The sequence below is a fragment of the Scyliorhinus canicula genome, chromosome 12 (assembly GCF_902713615.1).
Source record: "Scyliorhinus canicula chromosome 12, sScyCan1.1, whole genome shotgun sequence".
In the NCBI taxonomy this organism is placed as follows: Eukaryota; Metazoa; Chordata; class Chondrichthyes; order Carcharhiniformes; family Scyliorhinidae; genus Scyliorhinus; species Scyliorhinus canicula.
This window is the reverse complement of record NC_052157.1, coordinates 43,368,985-43,390,603: the sequence shown is the minus strand read 5'-3', so window position 1 is coordinate 43,390,603 and position 21,619 is coordinate 43,368,985. Positions and strand designations below refer to the sequence as shown.

The following is a 21,619-nucleotide window of genomic DNA, read 5'->3' as shown; positions in this document are numbered from 1 at the left end:
ACCTTGGTGTCCCCGTGCATCTGTTGCTGAGAAGTAAACATGCAGGTACAGCAGGCAGTTAAAAAGACAAATGGTATGTTGGCCTTCACAGTGAGACAATTTGAATGTAGCAATAGGGATGTTTTACTGCAATTGTATAGAGAATTGGTGAGGTAATACCTGGAGTATTGTGTGCAGTTTTGGTGTCCTTATCTGAGGGAGGAAGTTCTTGCTATGGACAGAGTGCAGCAAAAGGCTTCCCAGGCTGATTACTGGGATGGCCGGACTATCATATGAGGAGAGACTAAGCCGGTTAGGATTATATTCACTGAGTTTAGAAGAGTGAGAAAGGATCTCCTAGAAATTTATAAAATTCTCACAGGATTAGATAGGGTAAATTCTGAAAGAATGTTTACGATGGTGGGGGTGTCTTGAACTAGAGTCATAGTTTGAGGATAAGGGACTGAAGTGAGGATAAATTTCTTCACCCAAAGAGTGGTGAATCTGTGGAAGTCACAACCACAGAAAGTAGTCAAGGCCAAAACATTGTGTCATTTCAAGAACATCCACATCATAATTTCAAGAAGGAATTAAATAAAGTTCTTGGGGCTAAAGGAATCAAGGGATAAACTTTTAGGGAGGTTGAATAAAAGTTCTCACTGGAACAAAGGAGGTTGAGGGGCGACCTGATAAGAGGTCTACAAAATTATGAGGGGCATAGACCGAGTGGATAGTCAGAGCCTTTTTCCCAAGGGTAGAGGAGTCAATTACTAGGGGGCATCGGTTTAAGGTGCGAGGGGCAAGGTTTAGAGGAGATGTACGAGGTAGGTTTTTTTACACAGAGGGTAGTGGGTGCCTAGAACTCGCTGCCGGACATGGTGGTGGAAGCAGGGATGATGGTGATATTTAAGGGGATTTTGACAAATACATGAAGGATGGGAATAGAGGGATATGGACCCCAGAAGTATAGAAGATTTTAATTTAGACAGGCAGCATGGTCGGCACAGGCTTGGAGGGCCAAAAGGCCTGTTCCTGTGCTGTAGCTGTCTTTGTTCTTTGTTGATATGGGGGAAGGCAGGTTCAGAATATTGAACTTGATGAATGGTGGAGCAGGCTCGAAGGGCCGAAAAACCTCTTCTGCTTCTATTTTCTATGTCTGTTCTGTTCTTCCTGATTCAATATCCCATGCTACTGTACTGAAAATGTTTCTTTTTTGTTGTAGAAAATTACAGTTATTAGTTTAAGAAAGAAAAGAAATGGCTTCAGAGGTCTGAAGATTTCCTGTTTGGTGGCATGGTTTCTTGTGTATTTTTATATTTAATGTCCTGTTTTAAAAGTGCATGTTTGGAATATTTATCATAAATCCAGTGAACCTTTGACTATTCTCTAACTCTGTGCTAATTTTTGTTCACATAGGAAATGGAGAAAGCCAAGATGCAACATGAAATTAGACTACGGGAAATAGAGTCTGATAATCAACAGGAATATGAGGGCAAACTTGCTGAGGTACTTCAAAAGCTAAGGGGAGATCAATATGAACAAATCAAAGAGTACAGGGAGAAACTGGAAGGAAACTTTCATGCTAAGGTAACTTGGACTGTCTCAAATGTTCTGTAGAATGAAATTGAAGGTCATTGTAGTCCCCGAGGGCCATAGGCTGCGCTCTCCTTTTGTTGTATGTTGTTCAAATGTTTTTGGACTGTTGCATGCTTCTGGTTGCATCACAAACGGTTGCTGTACTTTGAGCAAAGCTCTTTCCTTCTCAGGACAGCACCTTCATCTGAAATAGTGAGATGAGTTTGGATCTGTTTCTCGCAGTATCTTTGCCTGTTTAGCATTCCCTTTGTTGTCTTCTACGCTCTGGCTGCTGAGGTTGAAGTCTTTTGGCAGACCTATCATAGAATCCCTTCTGCCTCCATTTCGGAAGGTCAATTGTCTTGTTAACGAATGGTTCACGGGCTCATAAGGGAAATGAGGTAGAGTCGTTCGCAGTTGCCTTTTCATCTATATTTGAGCAGGCGAGAGGTCATTGACTAATGGTGCCAAACAATAGAGGAGTGCAAGATATGATTCATCGCGACTTGCTTTCTTTAGGATCTGCTTGACAATATGCACTCGGTTTTCAGCCTTGCCATTCGACTGAGGGTAATACAGACTGGAAGTAACATGTTGGAAATCATCCTGCCGCACAAGTTCTGTCCACTCCATAGCAGTCAACACAAGGACCATTATCGCTCATGACCACATTCGGAATGCCGTGTCGTGCAAAAACTTCTTTGACATTCTTAATGACACATCTTGCCATAGAATTTGACAACTACACTATCTCCGGGTAGTTAGAGAAATAGTCTATGACCAGAAGGTACTCCTTTTCATTTAAATGGAAAAGATCCATGCCCACCTGCTACGGCATTGTGATGTTCTTGCCCATCTTCAAAGGTTGCTTTGCCCATGCTGAAATCTTTGGCATGTTTCACAGTTCTCCACCATCAACTCAATGTCCCGGTTGATCCCAGGCCAATAGACTGCCTCCCTGGCTCTCCTCTTGCACTTTTCCATCCCCCAAGTGCCCTTCATGTAACTTAATGAGGATCATTGACCGTTGTGCCTGTGGATCACAATCCACTGATTCCATAGCAAGAATCCATTCACGTTGCTTGCATATTGTAGAAACTTGACCAGGATCCTTTGGGTCATTCTTCATGGATATACTTTCTGCAAGCTAGTGTCCTTGGCAGTTTCTTCTTTAATTATTTTTGACTTGTTGTCAGAGACAGGCAGAGACTCGATCACCATGTGGACCTGTACGTCCTCAGCCAGCTGGAATGGTTCCTCATTGCCAGGAGGCTATGGAAAGCATGTCGGCCACAAAGAGATGTTTACCCGGCATATACACCAACTCAAAGCCGTACCGTTGCAACTTCACGATCATTCGCTGAAGTCTCGGTGACATCTCGCTAAGATTTGTTTTTATGATGGTGACCGGTGGCCTGTGGTCAGTCTCCACATTGAAGGTTGGAAGCCCATACACGTAATCATGGAACTTCATTAGCCCATTAATGAGCCCAAGGCACTTTTTTGATTTATGAGTATCTTTGTTCAGTGTCAGACATCTCCCTGGATGCATACGTCACTGGCAACCAGTCTCCTTCCAGATCCTGCTGGAGTAGGACCGCCTCCAAACCATCCTGTGATGCATCCGTTGGGATTTCTGTATTTTTGGCTGGGTCAAAAAAAGTGAAAACTGGCGCGGCGGTAAGCAAAACCTGCAATGCCTGCCACGCTTGTTCATGGTTGCAGGTCCACTGGAATGTTACATCTTTCTTTAGTGTCTCCCTCAGATGTGCTGTTTTGGCTGTCAAGTTGAGAATGAACTTGCCCATAAATTTATCATGCCTAGAATTCTTCAGATGCCTTTGTTATCCATAGGACGTGGCATCTGCAAAATTGCCCTTCTCTTGTCTTGATCAGGCTGAACACCTTGTGCAGACAGCTTGTCTCCCAGGAAGGTTATGCAGTGCATCCCGACTTCACATTTCACCCTGTTCAACTTCAGGTGATTCTTTTTAGGACCCTGAGAAACCATTTATCGTGCTCTTCCCGGTCGACCCCCAAATAATAATGTCATCACATACACACGGACCCCTGGAATTCCCTCAACTATAGCTCCGTGACACGTTGAAAGATCTCTGAAGCCGAGATTATGCCAAATGGCATTCTTAAAAAGCAATATCTCCCGAAGGGTGAGTTGAATGTGCACATTTTGGTGCTTTCCTTATCTAGTTTCAGTTGCCAAAAGCCTTGTGACGTGTCCAGTTTGCTGAAACTGCCGAGGCTACTGCTGTTTCACATGTTATCTCCTCCCTTTTTGGTATAGGGTGTGTTTCCTTTTAATATTGAGATTCAAATCATTCGGATCCATGCAGATTCTTCCCCATTGCGCTTCTTTACACAGACCATGGAATTAACCCAGACTGTAAGGACTTCAATACGTTTAATGACACCCAAGGCAGTCATTATTGGCACGGTAGCACAGTGGTTAGCACAGTTGCTTCACGGCGCCAGGGTTCCAAGTTCGATTCCAAGCTCGGGTCACTGTCTGTGCGGAGTCTGCACATTCTCCCTGTGTCTGCGTGTGTTTCCTCTGGGTGCTCCGGTTTCCTCCCACAGTCCAGAGATGTGCAGGTTAGGTGGATTGGCCATGCTAAATTGCCCTTCGTGTCTAAAAAGTGTTGGGTGGGGCTACTGGGTTACGGGGATAGGGTGGAGATGTGGCCTTAGGTAGGGTGATCTTTACAAGGCCTGGTGCAGAATCAATGGGCTGAATGGCCTCCTTCTGCACTGTAAATTTATGTATCTATGTATTATCTCTTGCTCTGCCTTTACTTTATCCCTTAACTGCGCTGGCACATGAATGTGCATGAATCATAATCATCTTTCTTTTTTTGAATCTTGTACGTGTATGGCCTTGGAAAATTTCAGGGAAATCATTCAGTATAAGAGTCTCCTGAAGGATGAGGGCCTGTCGCAGCATTGTCTGCACTATAGACTTGTCGGACTAGCTGTTGCTCCTCACACGCCTCAACTCCAATTTGTGGTCTGCCGCCACCACAGAAAATTTCAACTTGTGAATTTTGAATTTTAACATCAACATCAAGCTCACATGCTCCTAACGACGAGATTTCATTCCCATTGTAATCTCTTAACAATACCGTTCTGGCTATTTTTGGTTGAATTCACAGCTTTTTTACATCAGACAGGTTGATGAGGTTGGTCCTCACACCAATGTTGTGCTTAACTGTTATCACTGTGCCATTTATCTTTAAATGCACTGTACATTTATCTTTATGATTATCTGCCTGCAATTCTCATCTACGGCTGTTTAGCACAGGGCTAAATCACTGGCTTTGAAAGCAGACCAAGGCAGGCCAGCAGCACGGTTCAATTCCTGCACCAGCCTCCCGAACAGGTGCCGGAATGTGGCGACTATGTGGCTTTTCACAGTAACTTCATTTGAAGCCTACTTGTGACAATGAGCGATTTTCATTCATTCGCATTACCGGTAATCCGAAGCTGTTGAGGTGCTTTGATGCCTTCCATCCCAGGAATCAAAGTATTACCGTTGAGCACCAGATGCCAGTAGCCAGCAAGGTTAGTAGCCGAAGATATGTATTCTTCCTTATCCTTCAAAGTAATCGTCAGTGGTTTGGATTTTTTTTGTACAGAATCTTCGAGTTCTTAGTAAATCAACAATCCTGGTATCATGTCATGTTCTGTATACTGGCTGAAGTGAATGATGAACTACAGAACATCTAGTTTAAATAATTTATTATGGAACAACTGTGTGATGAGATAACTAGGATAAATAAAATAATAAATTACTGACACTAATGAACTACTATCGAGCTACTGAAAAATATCTCCTCCAACATGACCAACTCCCAACCCCCAGACTGCAGGGTCACGTGGTGGGTTTACACTCCACCCTAGTGGTCGGAGTTCGGGCATAACATTATGCACAAACTTGCTTTATGCATGTAGCTGCAGTTATGGAGATGTGTGGAAGAGAGGAAGTGACTGCAATGGGCATTGCTCATTCTTGTGGGAAGCTTAGCCCAAGTAATTTGGGATTACAAGTTTTTGATGGCATTTGCGAGCAGCCAGCGTCTCCCAGTAGCAAAGGCAGAGCTGCTGTGTGATCAATATGAACTCTGTTTGAACTGCACAAAACCAGCTTTGTCTTCTCTCTCGCTCTCTTTGTCCGACCACAGCAATCCTATCATTAAACACATTACTTTACCACTTCCGCCAAGCCGGAAGACGAGTCATTTTTAACTCTGCATAATTTTCTTATACCGTAATTCTAATTGATGGTGCTAATGGATAATCGTATTCACAGCTGCCGCATCATTCCTGTGTGGTACATAGAATCCCTGCAATGCAGAAAGATGCCATACGGCCCATCGAGTCAATCCATGCCCACTTCCCCGTCACTCCATAGCCTAACCTGCACATCTCTGGGCACTAAGGGGCAATTTTCAAGGCCAATCCACCTAACCTTCACATCTTTGACTTTGAGAGAAAACCGGAGCACCTGGAGGAAACTGAAGTAGGCGGAGGAGAAAGTACAAACTCCAGACAGGTGACCTAAGGCTGAAAGTCAACTTGGGTCCCTGGCGCTGTGAAGCAGCTGTGGTAACCACTGTGCCACCCACATGTATGGCTTGGATGGATATCTGCATGCATAAGTCGTTTGATTTGTGTGTGACTGGTATTTAATAGATGCATTTTTAATATGGAGGATTTGCAGATCTGCAAATATTCAAGATATTGTTTAAGTATGCATTCAATTTTAAGAGAAAATATCTAGGAGAGATTCAACAGTAGTGTGGTCTGTAATATGTGTTTCCATATATATTGTTCTGTACATAGTGTAAATATTTGTCTACTACTCTACATTTAGATTAACTTGATAGGAATCTTAATTTTGTGTGTATTTGTATCTTCACCAACATCAATCATGATGAGAGTAAAATGGTTGTACTATCTTTTAAGCAAGTGTTAAAGGAAAGCTCCAAACAAGGCAGATACTGCTATATATACCGATATATGTTCATTTACTTTCTGATTGATATCATGTTCACCATTCGTACAAGCTGGCATCATTCCAGATGCGAATATCCTGTCGGATCCGTTTTTAATTGATTGTGGATCTCCAGTCCACCGGTAAGGCATAAAGTGAAGTGGAAAGGGTTAGATCTGTATGCTGATGTACGATCAATGACTGTGATGATATGATCTGCATACTCATCTGCCATTGGGCCAGAACGTCGGCTTACCATTGGCCCTGGTCGGTCATGTACCTCTCGACCGATTTGGCCGAGAGGCTGAGTTAACCACGCCTCTATCAACGAGGTATAAATGCTCAGAAGCCTGACGATCGTTCCTTTCCACTGTAGACGATCGCCAGGCTGTGTTCTAGTTAATTAAAGCCTGACATTGGTAAATCACTCGCCTCGCGTGCAATTGATGGTGCATCAATTTAATTAACTACAACTTTGAAGATGGAGTTCCGCATCAAGCCCGAATGCCTCCGCATCAGCCCGCAAACTCCGAACTCTACAGAACTTTTCAAACTCTGGCTGACTTGCCTCGAAGGGTTCCTGGCATCTACAACCACCCCCCCCACCGGGGCACAGAAGCTGCACGTCCTCCACTCCAGCGTGGGTATTGCCGCTTACTCAATAATCGAAGACGAAACAGATTATGACGACGCTATACGGAAGCTAAAAGGACAATTCCTCAAACCGATCAACAGGGTATTCGCTCGACATCTGCTGGCCACCAGAAAGCAGGTCCCCGGTGAGTCTCTAGACCAATACGCCCGGGCCCTCTGTGCCCTGGGGAGAGGTTGCGCCTGTGAAGCGGTGTCCGCTACAGAGCACATGGAGCTACTCGTCAGAGACGCTTACGTGGCTGGGATGCTGTCCCCCGTGATCCGCCAGCGGATGCTGGAAAGAGACGAACTCAGTTTAACGGAGACACTGACTCTCTCCGCATCCCTGGAGGTCGCAGATCAAAGCGCTCGCACCTATGACCCTGGCCAGGCCGCCTCCTGGCACGCTTCCCACCAGCTACCCACCGCTCCCGGCCTCCCTCAGGCTTGTGCCGCGGGGCGCCCCGATAAATCCGCGGGGCCCCGCTGCTACTTTTGTGGGTACGCTAAGCACCCTCGCTCGCGCTGCCCAGCCCGCTCCGCCCTCTGTAAGAGCTGCGGGAAGCAGGGCCACTACTCCACGGTCTGCCAGGCCAAATCGCTGGCTGCAGCGCTTCTGGAAGCTGCACAGCACTCTTTCCCCCCCCTCCCCCAGGCCTCTGCAAACGGCCTGTGTGCCTCTCTCTCTCCTCCAGGGCCGCCTCAGCTGCTCCCGACTCGCGCCCCGCCGGCCGACATGCGCACCTCCCCGGCCCCTCAGGCCTCTGCCTGCCCGCCGCGCACGTTTCTCCCCCCCGCCCCCGGGCCCCGGCGCCCGACCGGCTCGCCTCTCCGGGCCCCCCTGGTCCCTGCCTGCCCGCAGCGGCACTGCTTCCCCCGCTCCCGGACCCCGGCTCCCCCCACCCCCGGGCCCCGGCGCCCGACCGGCTCGCCTCTCCGGGCCCCCCGGTCCCTGCCTGCCCGCAGCGCGACTCGGCTTCCCCCGGCCCCCCGCACTCGGCCCGCGCGCCTTACCTCCGCCCACAGCTGATGCACCTAGCCGGCGTCCTGGAGCCGGCTTCCGCATCCCCACAGCTGATGCACCTAGCCGGCGTCCTGGAGCCGGCTTCCGCATCCCCACAGCTGATGCACCTAGCCGGCGTCCTGGAGCCGGCTTGTGCATCCCCGCAGCTGATGCACCTAGCCGGCGTCCTGGAGCCGGCTTCCGCATCCCCCGCAGCTGATGCCGGTCACTCACCTCTTGGAGCCGGCCTGCGCGCCTCTCCGCTCACAGCGCCGGCAACGCTAGCTCCGCCTCCAGCGGCCACGAGGGGTTCCTGGGCGCCGCCATCTTGGGGTGCCGACCCCACGTGCGGGTCCTGGGCCCCGCCATCTTTGGGAACAGACCTCACCTGGGGATCCTGGCCACCGGCTTCCACATCTGCCACGCAAGGTCCCTCCAGCATGGAATCGGACAGCGACGACGGATTTTCTCCACGGCTCGCGGCCGTTCACCCCACATATGGATCCTGGCCACCGACTTCCACATCTGCCACGCAAGGTCCCTCCAGCATGGAATCGGACAGCGACGACGGATTTTCTCCACGGCTCGCGGCCGTTCAACTCGACCAGTCTCATCCACGCACGCTCGCCAAAACGACTACGCTGATCCACCTCAACGGCCACAAGACGGACTGCCTGCTGGACTCCGGGAGCACGGAAAGCTTCGTTCACCCTGACACGGTAAGACGCTGCGCGCTCCCTGTCCATCCCGTAACACGCAAAATCGGTTTAGCCTCAGGTTCGCACTCCGTCCACATCACCGGGTGCTGCATCGCGGACCTCACGGTCCAAGGGAAGGTTTTTAAAAATTATAAATTCCTTGTCCTCCCTGACCTTTGCGCACCGGCACTCCTAGGACTGGACTTCCAGTGCAACCTGCAGAGCTTGACTTTTCAATTCGGCGGCCCTATACCCCCCCTCACTGTCTGCAGCCTCGCGTCCCTCAAAGTGGACCCTCCCTCCCTGTTTGCTAACCTCACCCCCGATTGCAAACCCGTCGCCACACGGAGCAGACGGTACAGCGCCCAGGACCGATCCTTCATCAGGTCCGAGGTCCAGAGGTTGCTGACGGAAGGGGTCATCGAGGCCAGCAACAGTCCCTGGCGAGCCCAAGTGCTGGTGGTCCGGACGGGGGAGAAAAACCGGATGGTCATCGATTATAGCCAAACCATCAATCGGTTTACGCAACTGGACGCGTATCCTCTCCCCCGTATCTCTACCATGGTAAACGAGATCGCGACATACAAGGTCTTCTCCACTGTGGACCTTAAGTCCGCTTACCACCAGCTCCCCATCCGTGCGAGTGACCGACTGTACACCGCGTTCGAGGCTGACGGGCGCCTCTACCACTTCCTTAGGGTTCCATTCGGTGTCACGAATGGGGTCTCGGTCTTCCAACGGGAGATGGACCGAATGGTCGACAAGTACGGATTACAGGCTACCTTCCCGTACCTTGATAATGTCACCATCTGCGGCCACGACCAGCAGGACCATGACGCCAACCTCCAGAAATTCCTCCAAACCGCAAAACTCCTTAACCTCACGTACAATAAGGATAAATGCGTGTTTAGCACCGACCGCCTAGCCATCCTCGGCTACGTAGTGCGTAACGGAGTGATAGGCCCCGACCCCGAACGCATGCGCCCCCTGATGGAACTCCCTCTCCCCAATACCCCCAAATCCCTCAGATGCTGCCTAGGGTTTTTCGCATACTACGCCCAATGGGTTCCCAACTACGCGGACAAGGCCCGTCCCCTCATGCAAACCACGACCTTCCCGCCATCGACGGAGGCCTGCCAGGCCTTTAGCCGCATCAAAGCGGACATCGCAAAGGCCACGATGCGTGCCATCGACGAGGCCCTCCCCTTCCAGGTCGAGAGCGACGCTTCAGAAGTAGCTCTGGCGGCCACCCTGAACCAAGCGGGCAGACCCGTGGCCTTCTTCTCCAGAACTCTCAAGGCTTCCGAACTCCGCCACCCATCTGTGGAAAAGGAAGCCCAGGCCATAGTCGAAGCCGTGCGACATTGGAGGCACTATTTGGCCGGCAGGAGGTTTACCCTCCTCACAGACCAACGGTCAGTAGCCTTCATGTTTGATAATGCACAAAGGGGCAAGATCAAAAATGACAAGATTTTACGGTGGCGGATCGAGTTGTCCACTTACAACTATGATATCTTGTATCGTCCTGGGAAGCTCAATGAGCCTCCTGATGCCCTGTCCCGCGGTACCTGCGCCAGCGCGCAGATAGACCGCCTCCGCTCCCTCCACGCAGACCTCTGCCATCCAGGGGTGACCCGCCTACACCACTTCATTAAGGCCCGCAACCTGCCCTACTCCATCGAGGAAGTCAGGTCAGTAACCCGTGACTGCCACATCTGCGCCGAGTGCAAACCGCACTTCTACCGCCCCGAGCGCGCACACCTGATCAAAGCATCCCGCCCCTTCGAACGTCTTAGCATTGACTTCAAGGGGCCCCTTCCCTCTAACAACCGCAACATTTACTTCCTGGCGGTTATCGACGAACACTCCCGCTTCCCCTTCGCCATTCCCTGTCCCGACATGACCACATCGACCGTCATTAAGGCCCTACTCTCCATCTTCTCACTGTTCGGCTACCCCGCGTACATTCACAGCGATCGGGGGTCCTCATTTATGAGCGACGAGCTGCGTCAATTCCTGCTCGACAGGGGCATCGCCTCTAGCAGGACGACCAGCTATAACCCCCGGGGTAACGGACAGGTCGAGCGGGAGAATGGTACCATCTGGAAGACCATACTACTAGCCCTCCGGTCTAGAAATCTCCCTATTTCCCGATGGCAAGAGGTGCTCCCCGATGCACTGCACTCTATCCGCTCACTCCTCTGTACTGCAACTAATCAGACGCCTCATGAGCGTCTTCTTGTTTTCCCCAGGAAGTCGTCCTCCGGATCCCCTCTCCCGACGTGGCTGGTCACCCCCGGACCCATCTTGCTCCGGAAGCATGTGCGGGTGCACAAGTCCGATCCGTTGGTGGAGCATGTCCAGTTACTCCATGCTAACCCGCAGTATGCGTATGTGGAGTACCCCGACGGTTGGCAGGACACGGTCTCCCTCCGGGACCTGGCACCCGCCGGCGTGCAGCCCCCCCCCCCCCACCACAGACCCCCCCTCCCCTTTTTCACCCCAGCACCCCACTCAGCTTCCCCATCCCTCATCCATGGCGTCTCCGCGGCCAGCTCAGGTGACGGAGACTACTCGAGGTCTATCGCTCCCGGACTCCAGGACATCAGCAGGACCATCAGCCGATCCGACGACACCTCCTCCACTACGGCGCTCGGCCAGGACGTCAAGGACCACCAAACGACTGATCGAATCCATCTAGAGTTCTACGGTCCCATGGACTTCCTTTTGTAAATATTGTTATGTCTGGGCCAGTGGCAAGCCCCCAAATTCGACAAGGGTACGGAGAGAAAATTATTCTCCCGACGGCTACTCATATCATCAGTTCTTCTCTCCCCCCCCCCCCTTCCTTCTCCGTCAGGGGTGAATGTGATGATATGATCTGCATACTCGTCTGCCATTGGGACAGAACGTCGGCTTACCACTGGCCCTGGTCGGTCATGTGCCTCTCGACCGATTGGCCGAGAGGCTGAGTTAACCACGCCTCTATCAACGAGGTATAAATGCTCAGAAGCCTGACGATCGTTCCTTTCCACTGTAGACGATCGCCAGGCTGTGTTCTAGTTAATTAAAGCCTGACATTGGTAAATCACTCGCCTCGCGTGCAATCGATGGTGCATCAATGACCACAAGACAAAATGGTGAAACTATTGAGGCTTTATTGCACTAGATGAGATGCCTCCTGCAGCTGGAACCAGAATGGAATCAGCACAGGAGAGCATACACTTCTACACAGCGCCTGCTGGGAGGAGCCAGCAGGCTGGGATTTACTGTGTTAACTGTAGTACAGTGGCAGTACCGTAATATGCGTAGTATGTGACCAGTGGTGTTTACCACATTCACCCCTGGTTTACAAAAAAAAAGTCCAGCGGGGGTGAAAAACAATGTTACAGATTGAGTTTGTCGGGGGCTTTGACCCTCCGCCGCGATCGCCTCAGTCCTGGTTGTGGTGTGGGCGCCGATGTGGGTACCTGCGACTCTGGGAGCGTGTTGTCCCCTCCTTCACCCAATAGTGGACCCGGTGAAGGGATGGATGCTGCTGGGGTGGGGGCTGCGGTGAGGGTTGTTGGTGGGAGGATGAACGGTGCAGGGGCGGGGGAGGCAACCGGAGGGGGAGGGGAGGGTACCGGGTCGGGGGTGGTGGTGGTTCAGGGTGTGGACCAGGTCCCGGACGGAGACTGTGTCCTGTCGCCCGTCATGGTGTGCCATGTAGCCGTATTGTGGATTCACATGGAGGAGGAGGACTTTTTCGACAAGGGGATCCGATTTATGACTCCTCACATGCTTCTGGAGGAGGACGGGCCCCTCCTGTCAGCCAGGTTGGGAGCGAGACACCGTAGGTGGACTTGCAAGGGAAGGCAAACACACGTTCGTGAAGGGTCTCATTAGTAGCAGTGCACAGGAACGACCGGATGGAGTGGAGCACATCGGGGAGGATCTCCTGCCAGCAGGAGACCGGGAGGTTCCTCGACCGAAGAGCCAGCAGGTCAGCCTTCCAGACCGTTGCATTCTCCCACTCCACCTGCCTGTTTCCCCGAGGGTTGTAGCTGGTCGTCCTGCTCGAGGCGATGCCCTTGCTGAGCAGGAACTGACGCAGCTCATCACTCGTGAAGGAGGATCCCCGATCGCTGTGGATGTAGGTGGGGATACTGAACAAGGTGAAGGTGCTGTGTAGGGCCTTGATGACTTTGGTAGACGTCGTGTTGGGGCATGGGATGGCGAATGGGAAACGGGAGTCATCATCAATTATATTGAGAAAGTACACGTTGCGGTCAGTGGAGGGGAGGGGCCCTTGAAGTCCATGCTGAGGTGCACAAAGGGGCTGGAGGCCTTCACCAGATGTGCTCTGTCTGGCCGGCAGATGTGCGGCTTGCACTCCGCACAGACTTGGCAGTCCCTGGTCACGGTCCTGATGATATGGAAGAACTGGGTGAGCCCCGGGTGGCAGAGGTAATTGTGGAGAACCCGGGTTCGGTCCACTTGTGCGCTGGCACATGTACCGTGGGATAGGGTATCTAGGGGCTCATTGAGCTTCCCCGGTTGATACAAGATCTCGTAGTTATAGGTGGAGAGCTCGATCCTCCACATCAAGATCTTGTCATTCTTGATCTTTCCCCGCTGTGTATTGCTAAACATGAAGGCAACCGACCGTTGGTCAGTGAGGAGAGTGACTCTCAAGCCGGCCAGGTAATGCCACAAGTGTCGCACAGCTTCCACAATGGCTTGGGCCTCCTTTTCGACAGAGGAGGGCCGAATTTTGGAGGCATGAAGGGTGCGGGCGAAAGCCACGGGTCTGCCCGCCTTGTTGAGGGTGGCGGCCAGAGCCACATCCGGAATGCATCGCTCTCTACCTGAAAGGGAAGGGTCTCGTCGGCCGTGTGTATTGTGGCTTTGGCGATGTCCGCCTTGATGTGGTTGAAGGCCCTGCGGGCCTCAACAGTCAGGGGAAAAACTGTGGACTTGATGAGTGGGCGGGCCTTGTCCACATAATTAGCGACCCACTGGGTGTAATATGAGAAAAACCTCCGGCATCGTTTCAGGGCCTTGGGGCAGTGGGGGAGGGGGAGTTCCAGGAGAGGGCGCATGTGGTCAGGGTCGGGCCCTCGGGAGTCCATTTTCCACAACGTAGCCAAGAATGGCTAAGCGGTTGGTGCGGAACACTCATTTCTCCTTATTGTAGGTGAGGTTAAAGAGTTTGGCGGTATGGAGGAATTTCTGGAGATTCGCGTGGTGGTCCTGCTGGTTGTGGCCGCAGATGGTGACATTATCTAGGTACGGGAACGTGGCCCGCAGCCCGTACTGGTCAACCATTTGGTCCATCTCTCGCTGGAAGCCCGAAGGGTGACGCCGAAGGGAACTCTTAAGGAAGTGATAGAGGCGGCCATCTGCTTCGAATGCAGTGTATTGGCGGTCCTCCGGGCGGATGGGGAGCTGGTGATAGACGGACTTCCAAGTCAACTGTGGAGAAGACACGATAGTGCGCAATCTGATTGACCATGTCAGATATGCGTGGGAGCGGGTACGCATCGAGCTGCTTGTACCGGATGATGGCCTGACTGTAGTCGATGACCATCTGGTGTTTCTCACCAGTCTTAACTACCACCACTTGAGCTCTCCAGGTACCGTTACTGGCCTCAATGAGCCCCTCCCGCAGAAGCAGTTGGACTTCAGACCTGATAAGGCCCTGTCCTGTGCACTGTACAGTCTGCTCCACGTGGCAACGGGCTTGCAGTCCGGGGTGAGGTTTGCGAAATGTGAGGGCGGATCACCGTTGAGGATCGTGAGGCCACAGACGGTGAGGGGGGCAGGGGTCCGCCGAACTTCAGAGTAAGGCTTTGGAGGTGGCACTGAAAATCGAGACCTAGTAACAGGTCAGCGCAGAGGTGGGGGAGGATGTAGGGTCTGAAGTTGCTGTACTCTACACCCTGTACGGAGAGGGTCGCAACGTAGTACCCCCAGATTTGTACGGGATGGGATCCGGAGGCCAGAGAGAATTTCTGGGTGACGGGGAGGACCGGGAGGGAGCAGCGCCTTACTGTAGCAGGGTGCATGAAATTCTCTGTGCTCCCGAGTCGAAGAGGCAGGTCATCTCATGCCCGTTGATCCTTACAGTCATCATAGCGGTCGTGAGGTTGCGGGGCCGAGACTGATCGAGGGTAATGGAGGCGAGGTGCGGAAGATGTTGGGAGTTGTTGGGCTGATCAGTGATGGCGGAGGTATCGGCGGGCCGCGAACGGCCAGGTGAGCAGGGGTCCTGAAGCGTAGTCCAAGATGGTGCCAAAGATGGCAGCGTCCGCGGGCCGCACGTATGGGGCAGCAGCGAATATGGCGACGCCCCTGGATCGCACATGGGGGGGTGTAGCGATGCTGGGCCTGGAAACGGCAGCGACTGAACGGACCTGGCAAACGGAGACGATGTGGCCCTTCTTGCCACACCTGTTACATGTCGCGCTCTGCGCTGGGCAGCGTTATCTGGGGTGCTTGTTCTGGCCACAGAAATAGCATTCGGGGCCTCCGCAGTTGGCTGGCTGCTGCGCGGCGCAGGCCTGCGGCGTACCCGGGTCGGAAGATGGTGGAGCTCATGATGTCCACGAGGGTGCCGCGCGGTCGGAGGTGTAGGACTCTAGATTGCGGGAGGCCACTGCTAGGGAGTAAGCGAGCTGCACAGTCTCTGTCAGGTCAGGCGTACCCCCTTCCAATAACCGCTGGCAAACGTAATTGGACTTGATGCCCATGACATATGCGTCTCTGATCAGCAGTTCTGTGTGTTGGACTGCCGACACTACCTGGCAATTACAGTTCTTACCAAGTATTCGCAGAGCACGCAAGAAATCGTCCTGAGACTTCCCCCGGGAGTTGCCGTCACGTGGCCAGGAGGTGCCTGGCGAACACCTGATTCACAGACCTGATGTACTGTCCTTTTAGTAGCGCCATTGCTTCCGTGTAGGTGGGCGCATCCCGAATGAGGAGGAAAACTTGCGGGCTCATCCGTGAGTAGAGGATCTAGAGCTTCTGCGGGTCTGAGAGGGCTTCTGTGGATGCTCCGCAGTACGCTTCAAAGCAGGCTAGCCAGTGCTTGAGGGTGGCTGTGGCGTCGGCTGCATGAGGTTCACCCTCCGCAGGCCTGCCCTCAACTCCAATTTGCATCTAAAGCACCCCATCAGCTCTTCATACCCATATGTTCGGGTATGCATTGATCAGCTCCAGGCGATCAGGCTTGATTAAGACATTCATTTCTAAAATTCTAGTGCAATAAATTGATTTTCCATCAATAACCACGAGATAAAATGGTGAAAATACTGAGGCTTTTTTGCACTAGATGTTGAGCCTCCTGCAGCTGGAACCAGAATGGAAGCAGCGCAGGAGAGCATACACTTTTATACAGCACTGGGATTTACTGTGTTAACTGTAGTACAGTGGCAGTACCGTAATACACGTAGTGTGTGACCAGTGATCTTTACCACATATGCAAACACCATTTCTACACCCAGCAGCAAGTTTATCGCTCGTATATTTACTGACTCTCGCAACCACCCTAGCGGTGCTCTGTGCGCACCTTCATTTACGGGGTCCCCTGTTGTTTGGGGGGCCCAGTGCTACTGCAAGGCTTGTTTTACAGTAAATCTTCCACTGCCATGAAGGATTAGTATACGTTACCCTCTGGAGCTCCTGCGGGAACTAGTTTGAAGAGGTTTAAAGTAGGGGAGGACCAGTAGCCAATTTCAAAAGTTAGGATGCAAGTCAGGACAGCAAGTAATTAGGAAAGCAAGTGGAACATTTGCTTTATTGTAAAGGGGATGGAGTGTAAAATGGGTTTGCTGCAGTGGTGCAAGGCATTGGTGAGACCATGTCTGGAGCACTGTGTACAGTTTTGGCATACATACTGGAGGAGGAATGAATTTGCACTGGAATCAATTCGGAGAAAGCTCGCTTGGCTGGTTGCCGGCATGAAAGGGCTGTCTTATGGGGAAAGGTTGAGTTGGTTGGGCCTTTCCTAACCTGGAGTTTAGAAGAATGAGTGGCGATCTGATTGAAAGATATAATGTGAGGGAGTATGACAGTATCGATAGGAGTGACCACCGCACAGTCCTTGTGGAGCCTTTGCATTGAGCATACCTTCCACCATGCTAAACGGCATAGATTTCAAACCGATCTAGCAACTCCAGATTAGGCTGGGCAACTACCAGGTGTTGTGGGCCAGAGATCGAATTAATCTCAACTACAATCTATACCTTCAGGGCCTGGCATATCCCGCATGCTACCTTTACCAGCCAGCCAGGGGATCAACCCTGGTTCAGTCAAGTGCTGGAGGGCATGCCAAGAGCAGCACCAGGCATGTCTGAAAATAAGATGTCAATCTGAAGCTACAACACAGGAATACCTGCATGCCAAATAGCAAAAGCAACAAACGATGGACACAGCTAAGTGATTCCACAACCAACAGATTAAATTTAAGCTCTGCAGTATTGCTGTACCTAGTCATGAATAATGATGAGACTCCACAAATATTCCCATCCAGAACAACGGGGAGCCCAGCACATCAGTACAAAAGGCAAGGCATTTGCAACAACCTTGGGTACGATAGTCAGAAGTGCTAAGTGGATGATCCACTCTGTCTACTCCAGAGGTCCCCAGTGGCACAATATGGCATTCGTCAGCCAATTCAATTCACTCGGTGATATTAAGAATAGCTGAAGGCACCAGCTACAGCAGAGGCCCTGATCATACTCTGGTTGTAGTTTGTACTGAAGACTTGTGCTCACTGGCATCTACCCGACACTGTAGAAAATTGCTCGGGTATGTTCTGTGCACACAAAATAGGAAAAATCCATCCCGGCCAATTACTACTCCGATCAGTGACAAATACAAACTGGCCCTGCAGAGGCAACAATACCAGTACCTCATCTCCAGCTTGGAATGTTCTGGACCTGGCATGTTTGGCTGCTCACATTTTCATTCGTTCTCCCGAAACCTTCAAATGCTCTTGAGCTACCTGACCAGCTACTGTGAGTCTTTCTTTCCAGACAACGTGGACCTGTAATTCAACATTGAGGATTCATGTTTGTTTTAGGAACGTCTCTTTTCTTTAAAAATATTTTTATTAAAGGCATTTTGCTTATACACAGAAATACCAGAACCAAAAACAGCAAATACAAAAACACCAGCCAATCATGGCAATCCTACCCCCAGCTAACACCTTAATTAATAACATAGCATAGACATAGAACATACAGTGCAGAAGGAGGCCATTCGGCCCATCGAGTCTGCACTGACCCACTTAAGCCTTTACTTCCACCCTATCCCCGTAACCCAATAATCCCTCCAAGGGTAATTTAGCATGGCCAATCCACCTAACCTGCACGTCTTTGGACTGTGGGAGGAAACCAGAGCACCCGGAGGAAACCCACGCACACACTGGGAGAATGTGCAGACTCCGCACAGTCAGTGACCCAGCGGGGAATCGAACCAAGGACCCTGGCGCTGTGGAGCCACAGTGCTAGCCACTTGTGCTGACGTGCTGCCCAAATTAACTTCAAAGAAGTCTATAACCGGCTTCCACCTCCTGGGTGAAACCCTCCTCTGCTTTCCGCACGGCGGACTTTAACCTTTTTCCAAGTGCAGGAATTCTGCCAAGTCGCTCATCCGTCACCCCGCCTTTGGCGGCTCCGAGTCCCACCAGCCCAGCAAAATTCATCAGGGAGGCAAAGGCCAAAACATCGGCCTCTCTCCCAACTAGACTCCAGGTTCTTCCGACATTCCAAATATTGCCACCTCTGGACTCCAGGCCACCCCACGCCCAAAATCTCAGACATGACACCTGATAACCCCTGCCAGAACTCCCTCAGCCTTGGACAAACCCAGAACATGTGGACGTGATTCACGGACCCCCATCCGCACTGATCTTCCGCCTCTGCAAAGAACCGGCTCATCCTCGCAACCATCATGTGTGCCCTGTGCACCACGTTAAGTTGGATGAGGCTTAACCTCTCATATGACGAGGACGCGTTCACCCTCCGCAGGCCCGCCCTCAACTCCTCCAATTTGCATCTAAAGTCCTCCATTGGAGCACCCCATCAGCTCTCCATAAATATCTGCCATTCTCCCCTCCCCAATGTCATCCTCAGACAACAGCTTATCTTGTAACTCAGGTGGCAGCCCCGAAAAAGGATGACACCTCTTTCCTCACAAAGTCCCTCACCTCAAGCACCTGAACTTATTCCACTTTGGCAACTGATTCATTTCCTCAAGCTCTTCCAGGCCTGCAAACCTATTCCCTACAAACAAATCCCTTAAGTACTCTATCCCCACCTGCCACCACCCCAGGAACCTCGCATCCAGCCACGCCCCGCAAGCACAAACCTATGTTTATGGCATATCAGTGCTGACGCAAAAACTCCTTCAAACCCAATGTTGCCTGCACTGGTTCCGAACTTGCAGTGCTGAGACCATCACCGGGCTCACAGAATAGCGGGCTGGTGAGAACGGGAGGGATGCCAACAACAGTGCCCTCAAACTAGCCCCCCTTGATGATGCTGCCTCCACCCACCCCAAACCCATTCCTCCTCCAGTGAACAATTGCTAACCATTGCGATATTCGCAGCCCAGTCGTAATTCAGCAGACTTGGCAGTTTCAGCCCCCCCCCCCCCCCCCCCCCCCGCCTCCCCCCCCCCCCCCCCCCGCACCCCTTTAAACAACGCCCTCCTCACCAACGGGGTTTTTCCCCCATATACGAACCTCAATTATCCCATTCACCTTCCTGAGAAAGGACTTGGGAACAAAGATGGGGAGGTTCTGGAACGCAAACAAGAACTTGAGCAGCACCATCATTTTAACCGTCTGCTCGCGACCAGCTAGTGACAAAATAAGACATCACATCTCTTGAAGTTCAATTTCATACCCTCCACCAGTCACACCAAATTGAATTTACGCAGCTGGGTCCAGCTCTGTGCCACCTGTATCCCGAGATACCAAAAGCTCACGCCCACCGCCTGGAACAGCAACTCACCTAGCCTCCTCTCCTGCCCTATGGCATTAATCGGGAAGACCTTGCATTTCCCCATGTTTAATTTATATTCCGAGAAATTGCCAAATTCCCTCTGGATCTCAATCATCCTATTTAAACTCCCCACCGGGTCCAAGATATATAACAGCAGATTATCTGCATGCAACAAAACCCTATGCTCGACCCCTCATCGCTCAATCCTGTCTCACCCCTCAGCACCGTTACCAACTGCTCTGTCAGCAGACCAAAAAGCAGCGGGGATAGTGGGTACTCCTGCCTTGTTTTCCCTCATTCAACCGAACGTATTTCAAACTCATCCTGTTCATCCGGACACTAGCCATCGGCATCTTGTGCAGCAGCTGAACCTAATCCAGTAAGCCCTGCCCAAACCCAAACTGACCCAGCACCTCCAACAAATACGCCCATTTGATCCGGTCAAAGCCTTCTCCATGTCCATTGCCGCCATCACTTCCTTCGAGGGTATCACATTGAGCCACTTGCCCACATTTGCCAACAGCTGCCGGCCCTTCACAAGCCCCGTCTGATCCACTTCTATCACCCCCGGCACACAGACCTCTATTCGCGACGCTAACACCTTCACATCCACATTTAACAGCAAAATCGGGCAGTCTGACCCACACTCCTCCAGGTCTTTATCCTTCTTTAAAATCAACAAAATGGATGCCTGCGACTGCCAGCAAGTCATTATAGGTCCCCACAACAGGGGTCCCAGCTCCGCACCAAACCTCTTCTAGAACTTGGCTGGAAACTCGTCCAGCCCCGGGGCCTTTCCTGTCTGCATTGAATCCACTCGCCTCCCTCAGCCCAATCGGGGCCCCTAATCCTTGCACCTTCTCCCATACCCTTGGGAGCTCCAGCCCATCCAAGAACCGCCTCACCCTCCTCTCCTGGCGGAGGCTCTGACTCATACAGCCTTCTGTAAATGGCCTCAAATACCTCATTCGCCTCCCGCGGGTCCGATACCATCTTGCCTCTCTTATCCCTCACCTTTCAGATCTCCCTTGCCGCTGCTTGCTTTCTCAGTTGGTGCGCCAACATCCTGCTTAATTTTTTTTTCCCCCCATACTTATACACGGCCCTCCGCAATTGCCCTACCGCATTTCCCGAGGATGCCAACCTAAACTCCATCTGGAGCGTCTGTCTCCCCTTTAATAACACCTCCTCTGGCACAACCGAGTACCACCCTCAAATCTCCTCCACTAGCTTTGCTCTCTCCTCTCATTCCACCCTCTCATTCCACCCTCTCCCTATGCGCCTGCCGAGTGCCTCCCACAGCGTGGAGGCCGTGACCTCCCGGTGTTGTTCAGATCTACATAGCTTCGGATGGCTGCCCTCCCCCTCTCACACCCTCTTTTCCACCAACAATCCCACATGCTACCTCAACTGTGGTCGCTGAGCCTTCCCCTGTGCCACCCACAAATCCACTCAGTGTGGTGCATGGTCAGAGACCATGATTGCCAAATACTCCAAATCAGCTACTCCGCCAACAGCGTCTTATCCATTACAAATAAGTCAATCCAGGAGTATGCCCAGTACACATGCGCGTAAAGTATGAGAACACCCTCACCCCTGGCCATAAACAGCCACAGGTTCTCCTCATTCCCCCCCCAAGCCATGGCCATATGGCCCATGAACTCCCTCAACTCCTTCCTTCGCCAGAGCTGAAACCTTCAAAGGCCTGGGGACAACCGGTACAGCC

The 21,619-nt window shown here is 51.8% G+C and overlaps 1 protein-coding gene across 2 annotated transcripts in view; it reads left to right on the top strand.

Moving 5' to 3' along the window:
* LOC119975008 (lamin-L(III)-like) overlaps positions 1 to 21,619 on the top strand; it is a 114,336-nt gene that overhangs the window by 16,752 nt on the left and 75,965 nt on the right. For both annotated transcript variants that reach the window (XM_038814451.1, XM_038814450.1), the window contains exon 4: positions 1,396 to 1,566. In XM_038814451.1, the coding sequence (XP_038670379.1) occupies positions 1,396 to 1,566 (171 nt within the window). The remainder of the gene's footprint in view (positions 1 to 1,395; positions 1,567 to 21,619) is intronic.